At 38.9% G+C, this 16,716-nt stretch overlaps 1 protein-coding gene across 2 annotated transcripts in view; it reads right to left on the bottom strand.

Moving 5' to 3' along the window:
* Positions 1-16,716, bottom strand: part of LOC131226119 (protein HUA2-LIKE 2-like) — a 39,931-nt gene that overhangs the window by 21,018 nt on the left and 2,197 nt on the right. For both annotated transcript variants that reach the window (XM_058221820.1, XM_058221819.1), the window contains exon 2: positions 2,459-2,535. In XM_058221820.1, the coding sequence (XP_058077803.1) occupies positions 2,459-2,535 (77 nt within the window). The remainder of the gene's footprint in view (positions 1-2,458; positions 2,536-16,716) is intronic.

Genomic DNA, 16,716 nt, shown 5'->3' with positions numbered 1-16,716 from the left:
TATTTTAGTTTCCCCATTCCCTTTTATTGCAAGATAAGTGGGTTAGGCATTCGCAGCTATAAGTGGTTAACAAATACAATATGATGACTCGTCCAATGGTCCAATTGTGGGGCCACAGAGAATTGGATGGATAAAAACACAACCGTCAGGACTGCAGGCCCACAGGTCCATGAGAAGCTATCTGTGGACATATATCATTTTAATTGCAGTTCTCAGACTTGCATAAAAACTGAACAGCGGTAATACACCATATGGTTGTCTACATAGTCCGAACTGTTTATAACATGGAGCTTTAGTTGGATTTGAACTTTGTTTTAGTTCCCTATTGAAGAAGGCGACTTGAAGTGGTCCAATGAGATGTAAGCAAGAGACAAGTCTAGAGAATTCCTTCTAGAATAATCTAGAGGAAATAGCCCATATAAAGGAAATATGACCAGACATTCCATGCCATGAGTGATATAATGAATTGTATTGATTAATAAATTACTTTTCCTTTTGTTTTTCTTGTGATTTGAAACATGATCTAGCACACCCTTTGAGAGTGATTCCTGTAGGTTTGTCTGGTGTGAATCCACAAAGTTATTCCATTTACACTTTTTTTTTCTTTTTTGGAAATGTGATTAGTTGTTTAAAAGAAAAGAAAAGAAAAGATACAATAGATAAGGGGGATGAGGGATCACCACGCCCAAAATACTGCATAATCAACCTCCCCAATACTCCTGGATTTGATCCCGATTACAAACTATAAAAATACGAGAAACCCCACTTTTCTTTTTGTGTTTCTTGCGGTTGGAAACATTATCTAGTGGTGCAAAGCCTCTACACTACCTTTGAGAGTGATTCGGCAATTCCTATAGGTTCGTCTGGTGTGAATCTGCTCCTTTACACCTCTTTTCTCTTTTTCATTCTTTTCTTTTTCTTTTTCTTTTTCTTTTTCTTTTCTTCTTCCTGGTTTTTTTGTGTGTGTGTGTGTAAGGTGACAAGTTGTTTGAAACAAAGACAAGATGCTGCAAAGAAGGGGGATGATGAGGGATCACCACACCCAAAATACTGTGTAATCAACAGCCCCAACACTCCTGGTTTGATCCTAAAAACTACTAAAATATAAGAAACCCCAGCGACCAACTGAGCAACCCCCTAAGTGCTGAGCCAGTTCCATGCCTGAAAGGCCTGAATCGTTTTTGGCAACACCCAGTCAATGCCAATAAGGAGAAAAATCTGCACCTGGATTGGCATAGAATATCGACCAAGATGTTGAGAAAGTATCGTGGATCAAGCTGAAGAAGGCAATGAATGAAACTCAAGAACTACTACTTCCATATTCTGGGGAGATGCAATTTGAATTAAAAGAGCTTTTAAACCAAGAATTCAAGAATTGAAACAGAATATTGGCAAGCCTAGAGATAAAGAGACAACCAAAGCTACCATGAAAGACCGTTGGCAAAAGAGGTTTTGAATCTTCAATTTTGCAATATCCGAAGTCACCTTCCTGAAGACAATACTTTGTGCATGTATGTCCGTTTTAAGTTAATTCAAAGAACTTCTTTAGTTCTATGAAGGCCACTCCCACAAGTTTCACCAGATTCTATCAGTTTGGTAGAGCCTAATATTAATGATGAAATTATTTTTTTAATTCAATTTTTAGGGACATTTTCTGTTGGAATTTGTGACCTTTTACATATATAGAAAGGCTCAAGAGCAACTACTTCTTAGGAGAAGAGAAGATGTCCAATTTTCTTGGGAACCTAGAAAAAATGGGAGATAATTTACGATGAAGATTGCTAAGCCCACAGCGGTGTGGAAACATTCATGTGCAAGTACATGCCAATATGGTTCACATGTGCAAGATCCAAGTTTTTCCATTGAGTCATCTACAATATTTAGATATTTTGGGTAAAACATTCAAGGCCATTTTAATCCTCAAAAGGGACCATAGTGTATAAAACAAATGGATTATAATCATGTGTCCTGGCTATTTATCATCTTTACAAAGCCAGTTCTGACAATTGCTTTAGGAAAAGGGATTCTCATGATTGCTTGGCAAAAGTTCCAATTGCATTTGCACCATTGCAAAACTGGGCCAAAGCTAAGAAAACAAGAAGAGGAATTCCAAAACCAGTGTTGGAGTTACTGAGCACAACCCGCTTTCCACACAACCAATATAGCCATTTCTTCACAAGTGTACACACTTGCATGCAAAATATCACCAATTCCTTTTGTACCTACTACAGAGAGGATCATTTATTGGAGCTTCACTAGTAACTTTTTAAAGCATATATACTCAAGCACAAGGTCACAATGAAGCAATCTTTTCATAAGAAGGAAAGAAAAAAAAAAAAAAAAAAAAGAATATTGCATCAATCAAAATATAAATTAAGCATAAACCAACTCTAGCGAAAGATAAAAATCAGCTGTGCCTTCAACTGCATGAAAAACCATCACAAGTAAAACTACTCACATTTGTTTGGTTCCAAAGAAATAAACAAGCACTTTCTTCCAATCGTTCGAGTAGCCCCACTTCTCTGGTTCACTCACCTACCATTCACCAAGCAAATCAATTAAACACCAGGCTAAAACACAGAGAAGACCAGCATTGCTACAAAATCAAACCTCACTAAAGAACGTTTACTAGCAAATCAATTAAATGCCTACCTAGACTAAAACACATACAAACCCCGGTGTTACTCGAAATCAAATCTCACTAAAGAACCAAAGAAACAAACTAAGCAAACTACAACTACTAGTGACCCAAATGACTGATTGTATCATAAACTAAATGAAAAGAAAAAGGAAAAAAAAAAGGGGGGGGGGGGGCTCTCTATACAATGAATAAAAACATAATGTAGATATACAAGAAACACTGACAAACTTCATCGAAGGGATGAAGACTCCTTTCATTATGCGAATCCACGAAACAATGACTTACAGAAGTGATTCCATAAGGAGTATCTTTATCGCATTTAGATGCATGGAATTGGCAGGAATCTCTCCTGGGAACAGTTTCCTAAAAAAATATTGTTGTTTTTTGTTTCTACTGGAATCTCTCCTTAGAAACAGTTTCACGTTAAAGTTATTTTTTGTTTTTTTCTGGAAAGCTGGTTTTCAACCAAGGTTTTCTGGATGGTGGGTAGCTCCATTGCATGGTAAAGGAATGGTTGCACACTTTGCTACTTCATCTAATATGTGGCACACTAGCTGCAGTTGTGGGTTGCTCTAGTGCATACTACGAAAGTACACATTACAGTATTTAGTTTCACACACACACACACACACACACACACACACACACACACACAAATTGTTATTATAATTCATATTTGATATGCATAATAATATATGATTTGCATGTTGTTACCAATGTTGTCATTATCGTACGATTTACGATATGGAACGTACATACGAATCGCAATTCCAGATGAATCGTACGATTCTGATCTAAATCCTACGATCAAATCGTGAATCATACGATTCAATAATCGGTCTTCAAAACCGGCAGCGCCCAGTCAAAAAATCGATTTTTTTCCCATATATATACATATATATATATATATATATATTTGGATTTCTATTTTCAAGTGTATTTAGGCCCTAACCTTAATAATAATAATAATATATTACAACTTTTGAGAGATTTTGGAGACTTTTGGAGCTTGTGGCCAAACAAATAAGAATGTTGCAACATGTTCCCAAATAGGTGATGAGATAGCAAAAAAATTCAAGAAATTATTGGATGGTAATGTTAGTGAGAAGAAGCAATAAGAAGAGATGGACCAACAGAAAAACAACAAGCCACTCTAAACAAAATCTGGAAGGGAGATGGAGATAGTGTGTGCCTTCTTCTATTTCGCGTTTCCTATGTGTGAATGCTCTACCATTCAATCTTGTAAAGAGTTCATTCTTTGCACCAATGATGAAAGCGGTTGCTGCATTTGGGAGGATTAACGCTTCCATCATATCGTGAAGTGAGGAATAATTTTTTAAAGATGGAGGTTGAGTCGATAGAGAAATTTATTGATGTATATAAGAAGCAATGGGGGAAGACCGGATGCACGATTATGTTGGATGGGTGGACCGATGGAGTGAATCGGTCGATTACAATTTTTTTTAATAGTCCAAGTGGTACGGTATTTTTAAGATCTGTTGATACGTCCAATATTTCAAAAAATGTGGATAATTTGTTAGGGTTACTAGAGTCGGTGATTGATGAAGTGGGTGAAGAGAATGTTGTGTAGGTAGTTACGGATAGTGCATCCGCCAATGTGAAGGTGGGTCAGTTGTTAATGGAGAAGAGGGAGACATTGTTTTGGTCTCCATGTGCGGCCCATTGCATAGACTTAATGCTTGCAAACATCGGAAAGCTGCATGTTCATTTAGAGACCATGGCGAAAGCAAGGGCCATAACGGTCTATATTTACAAACATTGTTGGGTCTTAAATTTGATGAGGAAGCACGCAAATGGAGAGTTAACTCGACCGGCCATAACACAGTTTGCTACATGTTACTTAACTTTAAAAAGCATTCATGAAATAGAATTGGCCAGAGGTCGATGTGTACCTCCAAAGAATGGGAAGGTAGCAACTTTTCGAGACCGCAAAGAGGAAGCATGTTCAAGACATAGTTTTGTCCGATGTAGATTTATTGCCATCAATCAAGTTTTGCCTAAAGACCACTCTCCAATTGGTCAAGGTGCTACGCGGCTAGTTGATTCAGATGAGAGGCCGGATCAGGCAAAAGAGGCCATAGCAAAAAAATTGGGAGATGAAGAAATGATATTCGGCTATATGGGCGACGTGGTATGACTCGTATTCTTATTGTTTAATCTTGTAGTGTAGTCTTATAATTATTAATTAATAATTTAATAGCTTATATTATATGAATTTTGCAATAACTATTTTGTAGGTCCTAGAAAACTTGCTATTCAAAGCAAGGCAAAGGGAAAAGCAAAAGTGGTAAAAGTAAAGGAGGAAGATGAGTTATTTCAACATCGAATTCTGAAAATGAAGATGATGTTGATAATGTTGACCTCATTAATGATGAGGAGGATGATAAGGGCGCAACCGAGGAAGAATAGATTTTGTTTGGACTTTTTATTTACTTTTTGAATTATAGAAACAAGTGAATAGAGAGCATTATACATGTAAATGGGGATGGGAAAATTGTTATTTTTCGAATTATATAGAAAACTTACATGTACATGGGATGGGAAAAGGGATTATTTTTTGAACTTGATTATGACATGATGATATATACATGATACATCTTTTTATTTTTTGCACATTCATGACAAAATGAATGATTGATGTGTTTTTTATATTAAAATATATATATATTCATATACAATTTTTATGTTTTTTTATGACATGTTTTATGAAAATCTGAAAAAATCTGACGATTTACGATACGATACGATTCAGACCCCTGTACGATTTACAATACAATAACAATTATGACAACATTGGTTGTTACACGTATCAACATATCAATCTCTATATTCTAAACATCAAGGCAAAAGGTAGCAGCAGCAAGAGGACCAGTGTGTTTGTGTGTGTGAAGGCCCAAAAGTCCAAAGGTAGATACAGCCCTAGTGGAAGACTTGATGCTTTTCAAGCTTCGCTAGCAACCCTAGTGGTAGGGAGTACCTGTCAGCAACATTTTCACTCTAGTTAGAAGGGTAATCTATCTGCCATTAATAAATGCAAGATCAAATCATATCAAACTGTTTTGGGCTCTCAAGATGTTGAACTACTAAAGATTTCACCTAATGCTTTTATTTTGTAGTCATGCGTGTGTTATGTGCATGTTTATTAGTTTCCAAGGTACACCACTATCTCTTCACATTTCTACCAACAAAAAGAATAGCCTATTGGTCTTTATCATTTGGAAGGCTCAGTCCCACACTCTGACTTCATTGGTGGGAACAACCTCAGCACTCTAGCGCTCCAATGAACAACAGTTCTCCACCATTATCTGGCATGTGATAAATAGAAGGTCAAATCATATCAAACTGTTTTGGGTTCTCAAGATGTTGGACTACTAAAGATTTCACCTAATTCTTTTATTTTTGTAGTCATCTTTGTGTTATGTGCATGTCTATTAGTTTCCAAGGTACACTGCTATCTGTTCATATGATTAGCTTGTGATACGATGAACTTGTTGATGTAAATATGGAAATCTTTGCAATTCCATACTTGGAGGACATCTGCAGTTCTTGTTTTCGTCATATAGCTAGCAGCTACTTTTATTGCTTCACTTGAAGTCTATGGGCATAGATTCATCTCATCATCATGGTCTAGCTGAAGCAGGCACAACAGTTGCAACAGTTGCAGCAGCAGCAGCAAGAGCAATTGTTGCAATCATCTCTTCCTGTCAGCAAAAGCAACCAATGCAACAGCAACAGCAATGGTTGCAGCAGCAGCAAGGACAAATAAAATTTGACAGAAAAACAGCAGTAACCACAGCAACAGTTGCAGTAAAACAACCTAGTCTCTTTCCTTCCTACTCAATTTCCCTTTCCATTAAACATTAAACCATGAAGGCCTCTCACAGTCTCGCTTCTTTCATGCCTCTCAATGGACCCAGTTCTCAATTCATCTACAGCGCATCCCAAGTCATCTGCAAAAGCTGGATTTCATCAACAGCAAGGTTCTTTTCTTGTTCAATTACTAAACCCATGGGTCTACTTCTGTGGGCCAGTTGATGCAAGGAGTACCATTTCTTTTGGGCCCAGGCGATATCATGACAGGCCCCGTCCGATGAATGTCTTGAATATCAAATGCATGCCATGATGGCATAGGTGCCACAATCGACCTATTTAATCTTTCCGTGTGAATTATCATATCCTATTTTTCCTCTTCAATTCAAATATGAAATCACGATTCCGTGACATCGCAATCCCATAACCCAAATATGATAAAGAGAAACTCTTTCCAGAGATTTCAGTTCCAAGAAAGGCTTTTCTCCACCCTTGCAAGATTCCATGATAAGAACCCAAAATAAAAGGATTGAAAAAAAATAAAAATTAAAAAGAAGCTAATATTATTGATAGACTACCCACTTTGCTAACCTTCATAAACAAGATACTTCAATAAATTCTTCTTTGGTCATCTCCCCACTCTCTTATTTATGACAAGTTGTAACACTAAGCATAGAAGATAAGAATACACAAATCATAATATTATATGAACTCAATAAATGTTGTCCAACAAGATATCCTCCCGTGCCCATTTTTTTTCCCTTTGAATTGCAATGAAAATTTTATATAAAATAAATAAATTACCTATCAAAAAAATGAAAGTTTACAAAAAAAAACAAAAAAAACAAAACAAAAGGCCCAAGGAGCCAATATAAACAACAAAGATGACGTGGAATCATCATCGCCTTCGCAACCTAAGCCTCCTCGCCCAAACAGACACCCATTTACTCCCTACAATGACGCTGAAAGATTTTAAACCCCAAGGCCATGTAATAAGTCTACTCCTAGCCTTTTTGGAAGGCAACCTCCTTTTTTCTAATTTTGTTACAAAATGTGTATTGTTGCACTCCTTCCAAAAAGATCACACACACACCCGAAAGAAGTCGTGTCATGGAAATCTTTTCTATTTCCCCATCTAAGCCTTGTGCCCCTCCTAGAACAAGTTCCGCATCATACTCTGAATCAACCATTCTAACTTAAACAGCACTGCTACCTACTCCAAGAGCTTCTGAAGCATGGTGTGTCGTAAAGGCCGTTACGGGGTCGTAAAGGCCGTTACATAAAGGTAATGGTAGCAACCACACGTTACATGATCATAACAGCCATAACAGCCATTATGGAAGTCTGATTCCCCACACAGGGTTTGGGCGAATGGCTAGCGTTGTGGGTTTGCTCCCCACAGACGCAAGTTCAATTCCCCTCCCCGAGATTACCTAATGCAGGTGGTTTGCAGGTGATTGCGTGCATCCACAATGATTTGTCTCGCCTTAAAATGGGGCGGGGACACCCATCGTCATAAATTAAATAAATAAATAAATCATAACCACCATTATGGAAAAAAATGACTTCTAACCGCCGTTAACAGCCCATTACGCCCCATGTAAAGGCCATAACAACCATGTAATGGTCTGTTATGAGACAGATACGGATTTTTCAGATTTTTCTTCCAACGTTACAGGGTAGATACAGGTTTTTCAGGGTTTTTTTTTCAATAAAAAAGGAGATCGTAACAACCATAAAGGTAACGGTGGTGGCCGTCATGGCCACCGTTATCGTTACAGAATACCTTGTTCCGAAGAACTCAAAATGTATGAATAAATTATCAACAATCTCCTCGTTGTGAACGCAAAAGACACCCCACATTAGGATCAACTGCTCCATAAGTGATGGATGGTGACGACTCTATCCCTACCCACAAGCCAACTAAAATTTGTCACTCCTTGGGCCCAAATAACTCAAAATATGCATTATTGGATCCCATACCCGACTATCCATGTACGCGGTAACAAAGAGTAGAATGACATAATGGGGGAAAAAAAAAGTCCTCTCCCAACTAAAACATCATCATCATCAATCTCTCTCAACTGAATAAATCCTTAAAATATTAAATTTCAAAATAACTTACATGGATTTTTACCGCAAAATTCCTAAGGAGTATATTTTATCAAATAATGCCTACAAAAGTAGAAATTACATGCGGGTGCTTTTTGAGGGATGAAATTACAAAAATGCCCTCATCTATTTTTTTTCTTTAAAAAGTAGTGAAGCTCAAGACTTGTGGGGCCAACGTGGTATGCGTATAACATCCAACCCATTAAATGTATGCACCACACCATGGTCATAACACGAACAAAACATCGGATCAATCAGATCATAAAATGAGCTACACTTGAATTGGGATATTTTGAATGGTGTACATTATTTCCATGGATTGGTCCACCTTACGATTAGACCCGCCACTCTTTAAAAGCATTGCCCTAGAATATCGGTTCATGGAGGCACTATTTGGAAAATTCTAATTCCTTGAGGAATTTTGCAATAAAAATCCCTAACTTATAACTAGAAATACATATTTTGGGATCAGTGTCCCACCCTCTATGAAAACAACCTTTTCCCCCAAGCAACTTTAAAGTTCAAACATCTTCAAGATCACACATAATATCGATACCTCCATGATTTTAGTTTATACAAGGCTTACTAACCGGATATATCTTGTTGAAATATTATTAGATCAACCATTTTGAGGTCAAAACTGACCCTCTTAATGATTGACATAAGCTCCAAGCCTCCTTTTTTTTTTTTTTGCAAGCTCCTTTGGCCATATTGTCGTCTATCCTAGCATCCTCTTCACTTGTAATCTTCGAGTCATAAGTTAATACTCAAATAAAAACCATCGACAAGAAAAACAAAGAATCTCATCCTGCTTGTTTTATTTTTCTTTTCTAGGAGATTCTCTTCTTCTATTGGCTGGACATTTGAACCCGTTGGTATAATGCACTCTATTGCATAATTAGCACTTTCATTAAAACTAAGGATGGAGAATAATACTCCTTGAACGATTTCAAAATGGAAGCTTCCTACTAAAGTTTGACCTAAACTTCTTATTCAAGGGGGGGAAAAACATGGTTTTAATTTCCTCTCCTATGTATAATGGTTCATCAAAACTTTCCGAATTTTTTCCAACTCTTATACAGGCTCTTCCATTGTCGTTTCTATAGCAATCATGTAACTATACGTAGGAAGGCTTGTCGTTTGTCTCGGCCCAAGTGCTTCCCCAAGCATAGACCATGTTGCACTTATCTCAGAATCACGTCATAAACAACTCACCCTTCCCTATGCGCACACCCCACATGATAAGCACCAAAGCTCACTAGAATGCAAGAGAGTCACAAGTGTATGGAAGAGCACTTTGTAATTCGCCAGAGTTACAACTCCTCTTGGATGCTTTACAAACTAGGACCCCTCGTATAAAGCTACGAAAACTCTACAACCTACACAATGTATGACTAGTATTGTGCCACATGGCCAGTCATCCAATGGCCAAAAGCTCTAGAATATTCTACACTTCTCTACAAGACTCCACTAGAGTTCTCTAAAAACTTTGAGAAATTTCTACACATTTTTTAACACCATTCTACAAACTTTAGACCTCTCCACACAAATCTAGAACTTTCTAAAATTCTCTACACCCTTCTACCATTCTATATAACTTTCCACACACTTCTACTCTGTTTTAGAATTCCCTACACTTTCTACACACTTCTTTCAAGGACGTGGACGCTTGCGTCCTTCTTGCCCTTCTAGGGTTGTAATTTTCTATTTCTTTTGCTTTTTGCTCTTTATATTCTTTTCCGTTCTTGGGTAGCTTCTCAATAAAGTTTCAGACACCTTTCAAAAACAAGGTAGAAAACCTCTCCGATGTACATAGATGAGAATAAATTTAGCCAAGCCCATGGGAATGATTAGTCTGTCACACACAAGGTGTTCTAAAACGGTAACGGTAACTGTAACGACAACCATCGTTACCGTTATGATACAGGCCGTAACCCTTTTTTTTAAAAAAATGTTATAGGACCGTTACAATGTCATTACGGTCCATTACAAGGCTATTAAGGGGTTGTTACAATTTGTTTTTTTCTGTAATGGCCGTTTCGACCCCATAACGCGTAACGGTTATGATTGTTACCATTACATAACAGTTGTTATGTAACCGATTTTGAATACCTTGGTCACACACTCCCCCACCTATTGCATCGATGTACTCGTCGACTACTAGTCGATGAAGCTCCTATGTTGGTTCCTCAAACTAGCACGTAGCATAGCCCTATCCTTGTCACCCTCAATTAGTTGCAAGGCTAAGATCATCCCAACCTTGACCTTTATGTTGTGCTCCATCAGTATCATGCATGGATGCCACTCACCCATGATATTAACATCTACAAGGTGGGGCGTGGGAATTGCCTTCGCCAAGTACATGAAGTTCATGCCCAATATCACCTTAAAGCCATCTGTCAAATGACAGAGAGATTCGTCTTTCCAACCCATCCACCAACACATAGCTCTACGTCCTTGACTACATCTTGATTGGTTTTGGCTTCAAACTTCACTGCCATGATCATTTTTCTTTTTTGAAAGGAAAGGCGTCGAGATGGCACAAAAATTACAACCCAAACAAAAGAGAACACTTAAAATCCTTAAGAGACTTAATACCCTAAACCCCATACAAGAGGCGTGTTCCATAGAGCTTCAGCCTATTGAAAACCTCATCCACCGAACTACTTCTATTTCAAAAATCTCCCATTCCTTTTCCCCCATGGCACCCAAAGGTTAGCCAACAAGATCAACATTCAAAGAAGTCTTTCTTGCTTCCTAAACCTGACTCCATGCCAAGCCAAGAACAACTCGCCCATGGATACCGGCATCACCTACAACATATTGAACATCTTGAAGATACTACTCCGCACCTTACAAGTGAGGGGGCAATGCATAAAAAGATGATCAACTGATTTAGCATTTTCCATGAACATCATGCCCACGTTGGGAATCACCATTAACCTTCTCTGGGAGTTATCGACAGTCACAACTCTCTTTCTTCTAGCAAGCCAAGCAAAAGTTGCAACTCTCGAGGGGGCACGCCATAGTGCCACACATATGGCAAAGGCTCTCTTCTTCTTCCCCATAGAGTGGATTGGAGAATCTTATAAAAGGATTGGACCTAGAAGCAACCCAATTTGTCTTTTTAACCATATCAACCTGTCACGATCTTCGGGGTTTCCGATATGATCATTAACAGAGTGGATGATTGGGTGTTGATTCTCATATCTTAGGATTGTGAGCTCCTTTCTATTTGGGTTATGTGGTTCTTCAAGCTCTAGCCTATCTATTTGTCTCAAGTTGTATAGCTTTTTTAGGTTTTCTTCTCTTTTCTTGTTGTATAGTTGTTTTTTTTCCATTTTTGTTTTGTTCTCTTTTTAGGTTGCTTTGGCTCCCATCAATAATATTTGCAATCTTTAAAAAAAAAATGTCATGATCTCCCACTGATGAAAAGCATTATTGAAGCCAACCATGGAACATCACAAACTCTTCAAATTCCTACAAGGGGGCATCCACAGCACTACATCTCCGGAAAAGAAAAGGCAACTGGATACCATAATATGGTTGTTTGGAGAGAGACGTGCTAATTTGGGGAATGGCGCCTAGAGGGAGGTCTTGCTCGCCCACACATCCTCCCAAAATCATATTTTTTTCCCCATTGCTAAGTGAGAAACCAATCCCTTTTTTGAATTTGGACTTTAAGCTCGATACCCCCTTCCAAATCCCTAATGTCGTATATAGAGAGGAGTCCTTAATTCACAAAACTCCTTCCTCACATCCATACTTATCCGTTACAACCACTCTCCACATAGAATCATCTTCCACCTCGAATCTCCATAACCATTTTTCCAAAAGCACAAGATTTTCCATTTCCAAATCACTGATACCAGCCCCACTCTTCATACGGCTTACACAGCTCTTCCCCACCCAAGAGATTTTGAATTTTTTTCTTTTCTTCCAAACCCTACCATAAGAAATCTCGTCTGAACCTATCCAGCCTGACCAAAACCGATTGTGGGCACCTGAATAGAGAAATGAAAGTACAAAAGGATGTTTGATAATGTTGCTTTGATGAAAATTAAACCAACCGCCCATTGATAAACACCAACTCTTCCATTTTAATAGTTTCTTTCGAATCTTTCCACCACTATCTCAGAGATGCTTCGCTTGTTTACCAATGCAAAAGGGAAGACTGAGATTAGTGGAAAGGAAGGAGACCGCACTACATCCAAAGATTTCGGCCATCCGCTCGACCTCACCATTCAACATCCGAACCCCCAACATCTCACTCTTGGTGATATTGACCTTCAGGCCCAACACCATTTCAAAACATCTCACTACCATTCTCAACTTATCCACCATATATTTCCCTTCTATTCTTCTTCCCTCCACTACAAAGTTTACTAATCTTGTTGCTTTTGGCCCAAGCGCATGCAATGCTATGAACAGTGTTTTAAATATCGACAATATCGGCCGATATGTCCCACGATATATCTTGTATCCCACCTATGCGATACGAAATGCACAGGTAGTAGGATATATCCCACATTTTCAATCCAATGAGTATTTCAAATTTTGATATCTTTTTTTTCTGTAAATCATGTTAAGTCATTGTTAAATTGTTACAAATCCATGATTTTTCATGTTTTGCGTGAAAAACCATGGATTAGGAGCTTTGATTTTGAGATTTGGAGGAGATAGGCCAAGTTGCAAAAATTTGAAAAAAAAATCAAAATTTCCCAATTTCTCACAAATAGGTTGCAATATTTGTGTCCAAACATAAAATCAAACACGTATATAACCTAATCTAGTGATTCTTCCTTTGCTTTTGAATGTATTGCTTGTGTTTCCACACTTCTTCTTACATTTATAAACTATATGAATAAACTTTGAATATATTTGCATCAATTTAGTTACACAACGCATAAATTAGGACCCCATACAAAGAAAACCTATTATATGCACTTGTTTCTTGTAATGATTTGATTTATAAGTGTGTATTGATGTTTTTTTAACAATCATTGAAGTTTCATTGAAAAATTGGACCAATTTCCCAATGTTTCCAACAATAGTGATACATTATGCAATACAACCGATATATCCCATGCGATAACTGATACGTATCCATATTTCAAGGGTGAGATACGTAACACGAGACCGATATTTCGAACGCTGGCTATGAACAGATCCCGTGTTTTTATCACCCTCCTTAAGCCAAGGAGCTCCCAACTATTGCAACCACTTGATTTCTTCCTCTTTTAGATGACTAGTGTAATTGTGAGGAAGTTTCGCCTTGCTTTTTCTTCCTCCGTTAACTCCATCCTTTCCGCCTTAATGTCAGTTGCCTGGATGCCCTCAAGAATATCTCCAATCTTAGCATCTCAGCTCCCCAACTCCTCCTTCCAAGTATTATTTTGCCTTTTAAAGTCTCAACTTTTAACATAACCTTAGGCCAACAAAGCCGCAACATCAAAAGACTCCCAGCACTCTTAACAACTTCGAAAAGCCCTCCACCTCCAGTCACAAGAGCTCAAATCTAAATAGGTTCGGACCCCGCTTCTCTTCCTCCATGTCCAAGAAAATGGGGTAGTGGTCTGAAACAAGCTTCGGCAACCCCCACTAGGAAGCCAACATAAATTTTTCCACCAAAAACCTACCGATTTTGGACATTACCACCCTCCTGTCAATTCAACCATGTGTATTTTACATCCCCCTATGGAAGATCAACCAACTCGTGAGCAATCACCCACTCCAAGAAATGTTTCATAGCCATGTGATTGTCCCACCACTGGATTTTTCATACATGAATCTCAACACATTAAAGTCATCCCCTACATACCATGGAATATCATATCTATTGTGCACTGCTACATTCAATCCAGAAATAATGGCTATGCGTTGCCTTATTTGGCCCATACACTGCCGTAAACAATCACCAGAAACTTCTCGACGTTTCTTTCAACACCAAGACAAAAAACAACCACCCCCCCCCACCCCCCAAAAAAAAAAGTCTGAATCCCATGCCACAAGGAAAAAAAAAAAAAACATATGTTTGAATCCCATGCCACAAGAATCCCCCTTCAGACCCCCACTATGTCGATGGCCACCCAATTTTTAGGTTGTACTTCCCACAAGGGATCCATAAGCTTCGTGTCGATGGCTTGGAGTTTGGTTTCTTGAAATGAAATCACCTAAGACTTCGCTCTAAGGCATAACTCCTTAGTATGCCCCATTTTTTGTCGGCACGCTAAGCATCTCACATTCCAACTCAATATCTTTATTAAGACATTGATCTTCCTCAATTGCCATGCATTTCCCCTATTGAGCATCCCCCAAAATTATAAGCAATGGACTAACGGCTAAAACGAGATTTACCAACTATATATGCTCTTTTGGAGACCAAAACTTTCTTTGAGACACAGGTTGAGCATTCTAGTTGCCTCCCTCCACCATAAATTGGAATAAAAGATTATTCCTCGTCGCAATCGCCGAAAGTGACGCCAATCAGCTTCCTCACATGAGACATTGATTCCCTAATCCACCATTTTCCTCTCGCCATTGAAACAAATCCCAAATCTCTATCAACAACAGTTGAGTTAGCGTAGATGATCTTGACTAGCATCCATTCCTACACCATTCTCGTCGGCCATCTACAACAGTGCCATAGCAAGCACCTCTCTTAGAAGGCCACCAACCCCCCAGCAACACACTGCTAGCCCAACTCCCACCCCATCTAGTCTTCTTAAGCAAGAGTCACCAATGCACGAAGCTCACCTATACCTATGCTCTGCACGTTGTTGAATGTGACAATGTCAGTTACCTGATGACCCTCCATATCCTTCATTAACACGATCTCGAACAACGTATTATGAGGGGGATCGGATCGGATTCTAACAAGAATGAGCTATTCACTACCTTGATATTACTCATGTCCTTCACCAATGTGAGACCCAATCACTTTGCATCCTCCCCAAAGAAGTTGGGGGTCACCCCTGTGTCCACCAAAGCCAAGCGTACATGCCATTGATGTGCACATCCACATACATCAATGTTCGTCCAAGTGGCTTGCCTCCACCACTTGGCCTTGCAATGCACCTAAATACCTTATTCTCTACCCTTTGTCCTACTCAACTTGGACCGAACCCAATGGCCTATTTTATGGGGATGATTGTAGTCGTAACTCGTAAATTTAAGCAATTCTAGCTCGTCTCATGGCTCTTGAGCTTGGCATTTGTAGCGCTAAAAAGTTGCATCGACCCCATGTGTCGCTCCTCACTATCCCCATCCTTTTTTCTCATCCAACTTCACTGCAAAGCAATGAAAACTTGTCTACCTAGACATTCCCTTAACATGTGTGGCCCATCGTAGATGAAGCACTTCAGCTCTCATGGCTTGGATATGTCCCGTCTATCCTTTCCATCCTCCCTATCCGTAACACTTTTTCCATCCCCATCACCTGATAGCATGCTCGGCCCATCCAAGAGGTAGATGTCCTCTCGTTTTCCCTCACTTTTGCCATGACAATCCTTCCTTGGTGATCTTGGCCTAGATGAGTCACACCTTATGAACTCAATCAAACTCTATGTTGATGTCATTGTCAAAGACAAGTCCTGAATGCTCTATCACACCCAATGTTGCAGCCATACATGATGTTGAAAAGGAGTTTCTTTCTCAAGCATGTCAAGAATTTCAAACATGAGCATAGATAATTCCTTAACAAGCTCACAAATCAACCCCTTCTGCTTCAACCACTTCATGGTTTGTGGTGTCAAATACTCGACATTCTCTAGATAGAACCATTGTTTATTTCCCTCTTGAAGACACCTGATCACACACACTTCCCCCACTCCACGTCTGTATGACAACACCATAAAGTCATTGTGTCATTGGGGATAATCACCACAGTACGCACTTTAGCCCTCGCATTCTCCAGCAAGACAACCTCATAGTGTTGCTCCAATTGCCGCAGAAAATTGTCCAGCTCCCTAGCGTCTTCTGATCCGTTAAAGGTCCTAAGGTCCAACATCCCCACCTCTGTTGCACCGCTCATGACCATACATGTTGATCATGGCCCTTTTCCAAAGAGTTCAATCACCTCTCCACAACTTGCTCCCTCGGCATGTTAAGAGTCTCCATCACAGTGGTTTGGA

The sequence above is a fragment of the Magnolia sinica genome, chromosome 14 (genome assembly GCF_029962835.1).
Source record: "Magnolia sinica isolate HGM2019 chromosome 14, MsV1, whole genome shotgun sequence".
Lineage (NCBI taxonomy): Eukaryota > Viridiplantae > Streptophyta > Magnoliopsida > Magnoliales > Magnoliaceae > Magnolia > Magnolia sinica.
The sequence above is the reverse complement of the archived record's forward strand: the minus strand, read 5'-3'. Positions and strand labels throughout refer to the sequence as shown.